The sequence below is a fragment of the Pelophylax lessonae genome (assembly GCF_965119305.1).
Source record: "Pelophylax lessonae genome assembly, chromosome: 4".
NCBI lineage: Eukaryota > Metazoa > Chordata > Amphibia > Anura > Ranidae > Pelophylax > Pelophylax lessonae.
The window spans coordinates 108,350,666-108,363,693 of record NC_138771.1 but is presented as its reverse complement, the minus strand read 5'-3'; the positions used below and the strand labels follow the sequence as shown (position 1 = coordinate 108,363,693).

Sequence of the window (13,028 nt, the reverse complement as noted above, 5' to 3'; positions counted from 1 at the left end):
TCCTTCAAAGTTTTGCCTTTTGCTATAGTTTGATGCCTTCCTGTGAAGACCAGAAGTTCAGGGAAGCAGAACTGAGAAAGCAGTAACCAGCTGCATTGAAAGTTGTAAACTGTAAATCCTGGGTTAAGAATTGTAACAAATAGTTACCTAGAGAATGTTTATTTTGTTGTGCTCAGTGTGTTAAACTAAAGAAGGCTGAGGGTCTAGTACAACTTTAAGTGCCAGTATTCACATCGTACTGTTTTTTTTTTTTTCCAAACCAATTTTTATTGTATAAAAGTTACCTGAATACAATTGTAAAGAAGGGTACAGTTAACAAGACATTACAGAAAAAATGAAGAGTAACAGTACAATAATAAGGTACCATTGCGAGTTCAATTAACAATGAGATAAAACTACAGAAACAAAAAGTACTGGTTTTATATATATATATATATATATATATATATATATATATATATATATATATATATATATATATATATATATATTACAGTTTATCTACGTATATCCTTATCTAATATAGTTTACATTAAAAGGTCTCTTTTCAATGATTTTACCCCAGATTCATACATCTTTTAATCAATATTCACCCAATTTTCTTATTGAATTTTTTGTGAAGTTTCACTTTTATTAATATTTTCAATAGTAGTAGGCAGGGTTGTGGATTGAAGCACAACACTGCTCAATGGGTACAGCTCCTTTCCTGGGCCAACAGAAGTAACAACTCCCTGTACCCAGATACTTGTATGCAAAATGATAGTAAATGCATAAAATAACACAATTTTTAAGATTTCAAGGATTTTGAAGACTCCTTCCTGTTACAGCAGCCACAAACCCAATATACTGTACAGCTGTGATCAGTTCAACAAAAAGCAGGTATTGTGAACACTTACATTGAACTCGCAGAGATCCACACTGTCCAGGCTTTTGCTTCTGTGGATCCGTCCTTTTATTCTCCGTAGAGATGGCTTTCCTTGGCTAGTACTTGAGGCGGCTGCATTGGGGTTCTCCGATGATGGGGTAACCCTAAAATAAATCAAAATATAGCTGTTGAGTTTAAACTTTATTTTAAATAATTCAAATGTCCCCAACTATTCATGAAACTGAGAACTAAATGAAATGTGTACAGAGGTTTAAAGAAGTCATGTTCTGCAAGAAGCTAGTGCTTTAGTTGCTGCTTACTGCGTTTATGTGCGTGTCAGGTGCTGTGAAAGGCTGAGAGTACAGCAAGCAATCAACAGAATGGAACCTTTAATTGCTAAGAGCAAGGAGCTAAGTCAGATTATCACCAATGACTTGTTCTTTTCCCTAGAGTTTTTCTTTAGCATTTGCTATCAGAAAGCTAATAAAGCTTCACAATGAACATAACAAATCGACACGGAGCTTTGACCTTTTTTGGATACCCATTGGTATTTCCTTGAAGCCACTTCAAATGATCTGCCCATATGCACATTTGAGATGGTACAATATATTTCTAGATTCCAATGGTATACGAACGCAGTGAATCTTGTTATTTCTGATGAATTTTCTTACCTTACAGAACAATAAGGCCAATGTACACTAAAATGTACAAAATGATACACAAGAGGGTATACACTCATTGAGACCAAGTTTCCATGCATCTGAACGTTCCCAAATGAATTAACAATATTAAAATATGATTCTATAAATAGCACCATAAACTAAAGTCACCAGTGGCCACCAAAAATACCTTGAATAAACCCATCAAATTTAAAAATACAATAGATAATGTACTATAACAGTGAAAAATTGATCTACAGCAAAGGTGTTGGGACTAAGGATGTGGCAACCCAAAAAACAGTAGGCTGACCTCCAAAGGGATCAGAAAGCTTTATGTTGCCATGTGTGTATCTAGCTTAAAAATGATGGTCTGCTGCTGATTTAGAGTATAAAAGCAGCAATCCACCTACAGCTCCGGTTGTCTCCAGAGACACCTGGAGGCACCTAGAAAATGTCAGTTTTGACTAAACGTACGTCAGTCGCGGCGTGCTGACGTCATCGGAACGAGACTAGGACGGGCGGAAGAGCCGACCGGCTGGCGGCTTGCTACATTTACGCTCTCCATTCATCGATACTGTGTGAGTTTTATTCTTTATTTTAATACTATTAAAACAACAGTTTTACACTATGGGGTGTTTGTATATTTATTTACATATGTGATCTGGGGATCGATGCCCATCCTGTGAGATCTCTATCTATCATCTTTGGAGATATTGGATATTGGGTTCTGAATATTCGATTGTTCTGGATCTGTAGTCATCTCCCTCTGATTGGCTATATTTTTACTGGCATCTGGTAAGCGGTTGGCATTATTGGGTGACGGTCACTATCCACTATTGATGTAGCCCAGCTCACTTTCTGGATGGTCCATATTAATTTCTATCCTGCTCTTTTAAAATTGATTCTGGTAAGCAGTTCGTGCTTTCGGTGGTGGTCATCATCCTGTTTGGCTAATTATCATATAGTTCTGGTAAGCAGTTGGTACACTTGGTGGTGGGTCATTTGGTGTACTTTCTGCGGCATTCCTTTTGGTCTTATCACAATTTTGGGTGTGATTATAATACATTATACACTTGCACTTTTGGGCTCCCTATCTTTGTATACACATTGTATCAGTATTACGCTATGGGACCCTTTCTTTTTTCATATGTATGATCCATTACTGGTTGAGGTCCTACGTTCTTGGGAACACAGCGGATCATCTTAAACGAGAGAGACATTCTGGTGTTATTGGGAACAAATCTTTGGCTCATTATTCACCAATATCTGGTAAGCAGATTGAATCACTTGAGGAGGCCCTATAGCAGTTGAAGATCTGTGTACATTAAAGAATACATTTGTATCTAGAGACTATTGGGACTTGATATACTGTATACACGTGTGATCATAGCATGTAATATTTTTAGCGCAGCTTATTATAATTTATTTTTCATTTTTGGTGTTGTCACACTTGAAGCTGCTGCTTCGTTCTATATTTCTTTACTTAGCGCGGTTATCCTTTCCACTTTTTACCTAGTAGCTCAAAGCTCTCCTAATGGTTGGACTCTCTGTCAGCCATTCTCACCTAGGGCTCCATGGAACCCTAGGGTTCCTCCAGGGGTTTCCAGGGGTTCCATAAGCTGTAGCTAGCTAACATCTTATCTGACGGTGCCTCCATAGTTCAGGGTCCAATGCCACTTGGCCGAGGCATGGCTGCAGGGTGATTCTGACCATCCATGTAGGGGGTAATTCTTACCATTTACTACTACCAATGTAAGGGACACTTTCCCAATGACCCTCGACTAATATTACCAGGGGTTCCCTGAAACCTAAAATTTATTTCAAGGGTTCTATTGGGGTAAAGAGGTTGAGGAATTCCGCTCCTTAGAAAATATACAGAAATACCAAAATCATATGGTATTTACTAGCTTTTCAATTTTTTTTTTTTTAAATAATAGTACCAATGAATTCTCAAAGAAAATTGTGTGATTTTATTTACAATGAATATGTATGGGTTTATGCTTTGTCATCATGGAAAAACTAGAGATATAAATATTATGACAAAGCTTGTATCAAAAATCTTAACACAAATACTCCCACATTATTTACAACAAACCGTCATATTCAGTTTAGCTGCTGGACTACTTGTGTATATTAAAATAGCATTCAGTGTCCCAAAGATGGTAATGCAAAGGTTAACAAATTACAAAGAAAACTTGGAACAAGTAAAATCTAGCATTATTCTGTTCAAATTATAATCAAAGCATATACAAGGAATTTGGATTTGGGGCAGAAATGATGGATGGGCCATTTGACCTCATGGCCTCAATGACAGTTGGACCCCCTACATTCCTACACATAGCAGTGGTCTCTAAACTGTGGCCTCTGGGCATAATGTGGCCCTTTGCATGCCTTTATCTAAACCTTGAGGCATTATTCCTGCCACTAATACCATTGACAGGGAATATTTCCTTCCACTGGAAACAAAAATGGGGCACTATTCTTCCCACTTACACCAACTATTTCTCCCCCTAATACCAAAGATTGGGCATGGTTTACTTCCACTGGGCACAGTCCAGCCCTCCTAAAGTCTGAAGGACAGTAAACTGGCCTGTTCTTTAGAAAGTTTGGAGACCTCTGCCTTATAGTTTCAAGCATTTGTAATTTTTACTCAATGACATGATATCAAACATAATCACTCTGGGTTCATTGTATGGTGGTGGTGTATGTGTATATTTTGGATTTGAGAGGCTTAGGATTACTTAAACTCTCTGAAATGGAGGCTCTCAGGAATATGAAATAATGTGAATTTAAAATATTTAAAATGTTAAGAAACCTTCAAAGCAACAGCCTATTACTTATTGTAAGTAGAATTATTTGACATGGTACTGTCTGTTAGAAGCATAAGACTAGACTGTAAGTTACACTAATAAAAGCAGTAACAAATTATGTTTCCCCACAAATGAATGATCTAATGAAATGGGAAAGAAAAGCAAAACAATGACATTGTTAGGTCTGTCAATGGGTTTGTGCAAAAGACCCTTCATGTTACTGGTGACAGGGGTCAGTGAAACCATCTATCAATATCATCAGTTACACTATCAATTAACTGCAATGATGCTATACATCCTAAAGTAATGGTAATCCACACTGAAGATAAAGTAAGAGCTCACTTGATTCAAAGGGGTAATATGCCTGGGGAAAACTGTGAGATGTTGAGGAAGTAATACACATACAGTATGTATAATATGAACACATAATGGCATGCAATTCATATATGTACAAAGTAAATGGTATTCACAAAGTGCCAACGTGTATACCAGCCTTTCTCAACCTTTTTACACCAGAGGAACCCTTGAAATCATTTTTTGGTTTTGGTAACCCCTGCTAAAATGAATTGGGGGTTAGTGAGAAGAATACACCACTTACAATGGTGGTCAGGATGACACCCTAAAAACAGCTAAAGAAGATAATTGGTTTTGGTTCTGCCAAGTGGTGTTGGGCTTAAACTGTCCAGGAATTATCAGAAGGGAGATCAATCATCCACAGCTCAAGAGACCCCAGGCAACCTCTGGAGGAACTGTAAGGTTTCATGCAACCCTGTGCTATACAGTAAATATAGAGTCCACATAGTGCACATTCAGTTCTAACTGCACATAAACACTAATTAAAGTACCCAAATAATATTGTAAGGCTTGTATGTCCCTTGCTTATTCCCTTACTCATCAGTATTCCCAAGTCTGCAATGTGTACATGATAACACACTTGATATGGAATATTTTTTGTGTATACAATAAACAGTCCAAATTTCACCAACCTTAAAACTGTGAGAAGATCATGTGCCATGAGAAATTTAGGTGGACACCACTGATTTAAGAAAATGAAAAAATTAACTGTCATGAAAATTCATAATGGCAATCATTCCAGTACAATTTTCAAAACCTAAAGAAGACTATAGATGACCAACACAAGCCAACTTTCTCTTATCTGCATAATGTATTGTTTTACCAGTATGATGGCAAATGTACAGACTACAACTTGACAGATGTTTTAGATCTCATTAAAGCTCATCAATATAAGATATTGATCAATGGCTCCTATTATATAAGGTTTTCAGAACAACTAGACAATTTAACCATTGGGTTAAATTTAGGGTGTTAATATATCCTTACACAATAAATAATGTGGTGGAAAAGTATTTTTCACAGTTGAAGTCCTGCCATGGTGATATCTTAGCACAGCAGTAGCAGCATCAGCACCCAGTATGGTAAGTATAACATCCCAGCGGGTAAGTCAGTATTAAACGTATTGAAATCCAACTGTACATTGTAATATATTATAGCTTACTATTATAGCTTAGATGCCTTTTTCCCCTTCATTTTCATTTGGTTATCCTGACAATAACACATTTCCTGTCTCTGGGTAAAAACACTTACTCACCATATTTTATCTATGGAGATCCCCCCCCTTTTTATCTATAACATACTGTAGAGGGGAGGTTTTCTGTTGTCCCAAGAGATAACAGGGAGCAATGTTACATATAACAGTCAGCTCCCGCAGACAGCGCAAGAAGTTTTCAATTGAAAATAATTTTAGAAGGATCAACAGATATTTGTATGTACTTATTGAACAGATATAACAAAATGCTTTCCAGGACCAAAATAACCAAATAAGAGAAGTTCATTTTTAGAATTTTTACCCTTTAAAGCTGATCCCCAGCCCCTGCCTTCACCCCACCCCCTCTGATTGCTGGGAGAGTCCAAGCTGGGTGTATTCATAGGAGCCACCTTAACCACTTGCCGACCAGCCCCCGCAGATATATGGCGGCAGGGCGACAGGTTCCCCTGAAATCATGGGGGCGCGCGCCTATTCGCCAGTGAGGAAGCTGATCCGCAGGGCCACCGACTGCGATTGCCACCGGGCACCCACGATCGCTTCTCGTGGAGATAGAACGGTGGTTTGTCATTGTAAACACAGCAGACCGTCGTTCTGTCAGCAATCACCACAGGGCTCCTGTGTTCCTCCTATTTAGGAACACAGGTCCCTGTGTTGATTTCATAAGCCCACCCCCTCACATTTAGAAAACACCCCCTAGACATACATTTAACCCTTTTATCACCCCTGGGTTAACCCCTCCCCTGCCAGTGTCATAAGTACAGTAACAGTGCATATTTTTATCACTGGTTACTGTAGTAATGTCACTGGTCCCCCCAAAAGTGTAAAACATGTCAGTTAGGTGTCCAATCTGTCCGCTGCAATGTCGCAGTCCCACTAAAAATCGCTGATCGCCGCCATTATTAGTAAAAAATAAATAAATAAATAAAAATTACATAAATCTTTCCCCTAGTTTGTAGACGCAGTAACTTTTGCGCAAACCAATCAAAATACGCTTATTTTACCAAAAATATTTAGCAGAATACAAATTGACCTAAAATGATGAAAAAATTAGATTTTTTGTTTATATCACAAAAAAAATAAAAATTGCGGAGGTGATTAACTTCCCTGGCGGTATTCTTGAGTGTGGCTCAGGGTTAACTTTCAGTAACAAAAGCGGTAACCCCGAGCCACACTTGGGATCACCCCAGAATGTATCTCACCTTCCCTGCCCTCCCCCGCTGTCCTCCCCAGCATCCTCACACTCTGTCCCTGCTCTGTGCATGGCCAATGACGGCACTTGCCTTCCGGTTCCCTTCCCTGCGATTGTTGCGATGCTGAGGGGTGGAATCGGCGGCAAATTCAAAAATGTAAATACACTAAATGACATGATACAAAGCAGTGATCCTAACAGATTACACTATATCATGCCATTTCACCACAGGATTGCACCTGGTGACTTTTCCAGTGCCCTGCCTGTGCTTTTCCAGTGCTTTGTGCCTGGAAAAAATGGTTCTTTTTGCGCAAAAACGCTTTTAGACAAACTGGAAAACAGCGACAGGGAAACAGAGTTACTTGAAGACCTGAGCGATAGCAATTCGTGGGAAAATTCATCATCAGGTGTGGAAAGTCACGACAGCGACGATTCTGATGTCTCTTTCTGGCACATAGCTTGTGGAATTTGGGAAGTATATCAAATGATTCTTCAGAATTTCCAACGGCTACAGGAGGAAAAAGAGGACAGTGAGTTCTCTACATGCTGCCCCCCGCCTCCCCTCCTATCCAGGTGTACAGGGGAGCCGCACAGGCCCCCTGGAGCATGGGGCCCGGATGCAATTGCAAGTCCTGCAACTCCTGTTGTTACACCCCTGCAATACGCTCATAACATTTCACCTCGTCCCCCTTTCTTAACCCCCCCCCCCTAGTACTATACTGTACTTGCTTTGTATCAATGACACTATTACCATTGTTTATACCCTGAATCCATTTTTTTCTCTTAATACTGCTGTTTGCATTACAACAAATGTTTGTCAGATTTCCATACAACAGCTTCCATGTCACTGATATTATGGCTGCTTTGTGCCCCCTTATTAGCAGTTCAAAGGGAATTCATCACATATTGTTTTTTAAAAAATGATCCTGTCCGAAACTGCACATAAATTCACTAGGGCCGTGAATCTAAAACCTACAGGATTTACCTTGAACCCATAGTGAACTTGCACCTCATCCCTATTGTACAATATATCCTGTTTTAGGCCATGCATTGCCTCCACCACCATATAGGATGAAAATACAAAGAAATGGTGTAAACGTGAAATGAATATCCAGGTGGACTCCATGCACATTTGGATTTTCCAACAACGATTACAGAATTTAGGAGCAGTTGGCTCTTTCATTACAGGTTGAGAAAGAGCGGAGAATTTGTGTTAGGAATTGCAATTTGATGATGGACATGGAATCAATGACAACCTACCCCCACTCATTCTAAAAAAAAAAAAGTATATCTTGCAGAAAAAAGAGCTCAATATACATTGCTTTTCAAGTGTATGTATAACGATATCTGCAAACTGTCAACTGTTAATTAGTTTGATAGAAGTAGACTGAAAAGAGAACTGTTTATGTTCTTCCTGGGATATTATGTTCTGTAACCAGAACTGTGCTGTCCGCCAGTCACTAGGAGCATACAGGAGATGAGCTGATCTAGCAATCTGTACACGCCGGGACTTATTGCCTGGTGCCGGCGACAAGATTAGATGAAATTCTACCCCATGCAGGGTGATGACTTCAAAGAACAGTGAATGCACCCCATTCATTCTGCACCACCAAACATAAAAAGAGATATGAACTAATATCACAGAATTGTGCAGAATGAACCATATATGTTTCTACACAGCAGACCGATGCTGATAATATTCTATGAATAGTTTTATTAAATAATGAAGTACAGAGAGTAAAACTGAATAAAAGTGTCCAAAGAAAGCATTCTGATTTTAGCTTACTGAAAAATTATTTGTGATGGTTGATGTTTTATTGCACAGACGTACATCATTTAAAGAGGGACTCCGGTAGTCATATCCCCTCCCCCAACCCTGGGCAATATATGCACTTTATAACCAAGGACAAATCCATGCTAGATAAAAATAAAATGAAACAAAAAAGGACAGCTGCTGGCACAGGTCAACAGATACAAACCTTCTCCATATAATTCATACTAAGTGCAGCGCTTATCATAAACACATGAAAAATTAAATACAAAAGAAAAAAGTTAACTAAAAACCCAATAGTTTCCAAAAAATCCACGCATAAGTGATGATGTATAAGGAAATAAAGAAAAGTCCACAAATGTGCAAGCAAATGTGCTTCCCATGAACACAAGCCAGAAAACACAGTTCCAGAATGGCTCCAAAAGAGAAGTCGGGAAGAACTCCCTAAAAGTCCTGTAGAAGTGAAGGTGGCTGCTTACCGGAGATTATTGGCTTTCAAATTAATGAAAAGCCGGAAGCACTTTAGGTGAGATAAACCCCAAATGAATCTTGGTGTTAAGTTTTTAATTTTAAGGTCACGACAGAGGACAAGGGGGCACTTTACATCTAGAGGAGGGGTTCTGACCAGCACAGTAGATTGCTTTAACCACTTTCCGGCCATATATTTGGCGGTTCACATGGCGTTGGCGTGGACTTGCCCTGCACATTGGGGCACCCAGTCAGGATGCAACTGGCTCTCTTCTTCGTCGTCTTGTCCCACTATTGGGATCACCTCTTTCCTTGTGATATCTTTAATCAGGGTATGTCCTTTATCCATTTTTTTCACTTTTTCACCTAGTGCACTCTGTGGCTGATGCTCTTGATTTAATAATTATTTTTGGGTTTTTCTTCTCCCCATTTTTCTTTTTCACCACAACCTCATTCGACACTTTTCTATTTAATTTTACTCACACTTTTTGGGCACCCTTTTGGATCAGTATATATATCTTAATGTATTTCTTTAACATACAGACTCTATAACTGACCCATACTCAATACTTTTACAGATCCGTTTTGATCCAAATCTATTTCATTGTCACTTTCAGAAATGTCATTTAGGAGATCCGCTTTCTGCCTTGACTGAGGTCCTATTATCCCTTTTGTGCTGGGCGATTATCTGCGCCTCACCCCCGGGGGAGACTATGCCCGTGATGCCTTCACATTCTATGCCCCCCCCCCCCCAAGTTTGGGGTTTTTTCCTTAACAAATTGACCTTTGAGACAGTTAAAGTAAAGATCTGTGTACAGATCCACCTGATATATAGATATTTCTTAATCATGTTAGATGTTCTGGTGCAATAATGTTTAAACCCCTTTCCCCTTCTTTAGACACATGATATGTATCCAATGCTCCAGATGAATGGACGGAGGTCCAAGAAGCGCGTCAAGTCTATATTAAACTCAGATGTTTTATTCTATCTCATTGTATTCCAGCTAATTATGAATTGACAAACAAATATTTTATATTGAAATGATTATTTCTAGAGATCTTATTTGAGATCCCACTATATTGTACCTATGTTTTCAATATGAATTGTATACTGTGCTATATGTTGTTTTTTTGTATTTGTTTACATGAATGATTCCAATGATATTTATATATATTTATTTGATTCATAAAACAAAATTCCCCTTTTTTTTTATTGAAATGCCTCATTTAAAGTCCAATTACTTTGGTTCTCTCTTTTTTCTATATACATTAGGGATGGAGGCTATTTAACAACACTATGTGTGGCAGACCAGAATCTGTTTTTTGCTTTAACCCCTTGCCGACCGCCCCACGCAGATTTATTGCGCAGAGTGGCTCGGGTGCTCATAATCATGTAGATCTACGTGATAATGTGTACAGTCGCGCTCCCGATGTGATTAGTCACAGCGGGAGCCAGACTGCGGGAGGAGCGGCATGATCACCGCCGGCCTCCTGCGATCTTCACAGAAACTAACAGGAGAGCCACCTGCCTATGTAAACAAAGCAGGTGGCTCTTCTGTCAGAAAGGCACAGAGAGATTGTGTGTTTCAGCTAAGCGTAAACACCGATCTCTCTGTGCCTGTCACAGAGCCCTCCCCATCCCCACAGTTAGTAAGCACAATTAGGCATATATTTAACCCTTTGATCACCCCCCCCCCCGTATTAACCCCTTCCCTGTCAGTGTCATTTATACAGTACCAGTGTATATTTTTTAGCACTGATACTGTATTAATGTCATTGGTCCCCAAAAAGTGTAAAAAATGTCAGTTAGGGGTCTGATCTGTCCTCCGCACTGTCACAGTCCCGCTAAAAACCGCTGCTCGCAGCCATTACTAATAAAAAAACAAAAAAATAAAAAGTCCAAAAATCTATCCCGTAGTTTGTAAACGCTATAACTTTTGCGCAAACCAATTAAAATACACTTTTTGGGATTTTTTTTTTACCAAAATATGTAGCAGAATACAAATTGGCCTAAACTGATCAAAAAAAATAGATTTTTTAATTTTTTTATTGGGAATGTTTCATAGCAGAAAGTAAAAAATATTGTTTTTTTCAAAATTGTGGCTCTTTTTTTGTTTATAGCGCAAAATCTAAAAACTGCAGAGGTGATCAAATACCACCAAAAGAAAGCTCTAATTGTGGGAAAAAAAGGACATCAATTGTATTTGGTTACAGCATCACACGACTGCGCAATTGTTAGTTAAAGTAACGCAGTGCCGAATCGCAAAAAATGGCCTTGTCATTAAGGGGGTAAAACCTTCCGGAACTGAAGTGGTTAAAAAAGGCATGGAATCTTTCCTAAATATACATAATATAACTAGATACTAACATTTATAGGTAAAGTTGATAAGGAAGGATTTTTCCCTGCTGGAGAAAATTAGTTCATGCTTTGCTGGTGGTTTTTTTTTTTTGCCTTCCTCTGCAACAACTGTTCAACTGTGGGTATAGGATTGTATGTTTTTTTTTTGTTTAGGATTCCCCGCCCCCCCCCCTTTTATTGGTTGAACTAAATGGACTTGTGTCTTTTTCAACCAGACTACTGTAACTATGTATCCACAATGATTGAAAAAACAACCCTTGGCCTCTCGACTCCAGTCTCAATGCATGGGGGTATACAGAACATAAAAACTTATAGTCTAGTATGTTCTTATAAAAGTTTTATTAAAAGCATAAAAGAATCCACTTACATTTCAGAAGAAATGACAGGCATCCCAATATCGTAAAAGCTGCAGCTAGCAAAATATCGGCGACAATTTCCTTCCAGCTGGCAGCTGCCGTACACGGTGATGTCATGTTAGGCACCACACTACACAATTCATCATACATTTGACGTCATCAGGGGTGTGACTTATGCCCCAGAGGCCTGTACAGTTCAAGCTGTTGGGGGCATGGTCTCTCTGATGTAGTCTGTGATGTAGTAGGCCACTAGTTAAGATTGCTGACTGCAGCAGCTGCAACCGTATGTCACTCCTTTAGAACTGAGAACTATAGGATGGCATTAAATGGCAGCTGACGGCAACAAGAAGCAGCTACTGTGGCTCAATAACATGCAGCGATAAACTACCACAAAGCTGCTGCCAGGGGAGAGTACACAAAGTTGTCCTGCATGCAGAACATGGAGCTAATATACTTGAAATAGATGGAAAAAGACAATGTAGTATATTGTCACTAAGAAGTCCGTATTAAGGTAAGGTATGTAATGAAATTAACCATGTACCTCATTGAGTTCAATGGGAAGGGCACATGTGTTCTGTCGTATTCAGGATTTAGTTCAGAATTTCAGCACGGATTGCTCTCATACTACAGGAGTTGATACCCTTTAGCTACTATGTATTGGCCAGCACTGAAATTGCTGCTGTGACAAAAATCTGGTCCTGCGCCTCGCATCAAAAACGCACCTGAACCGCTGAACAACTGTTTTTTTTTTTTTTTCACAGTGAAAACAGACCTACAATTCCCACCAGACATGTGTGAGCCCAGCCTATTTTTTTTTTTTTTTTTTTAATGCGGCACTAAAAAAGAGCAAATGAGCAAACTGGTGGAAAAAAATACAAATAAAATCAGCAAAAAATAAACAAAATAGCTAAGGAGGAATGAGTCAATAATAGCTAATTAGGGCTAACTAACTAGCTAAAGCTGGCATTTAAGTGTGAAGGGTCC

The 13,028-nt window shown here is 38.9% G+C and overlaps 1 protein-coding gene across 4 annotated transcripts in view; it reads right to left on the bottom strand.

Annotated features, from left to right (window-relative positions):
- Window positions 1–13,028, bottom strand: part of TJP1 (tight junction protein 1) — a 589,472-nt gene that overhangs the window by 558,495 nt on the left and 17,949 nt on the right. For all 4 annotated transcript variants that reach the window (XM_082253421.1, XM_082253420.1, XM_082253423.1 and 1 more), the window contains exon 2: window positions 897–1,029. In XM_082253421.1, coding sequence (XP_082109547.1) covers window positions 897–1,029 — 133 coding nt within the window. The remainder of the gene's footprint in view (window positions 1–896; window positions 1,030–13,028) is intronic.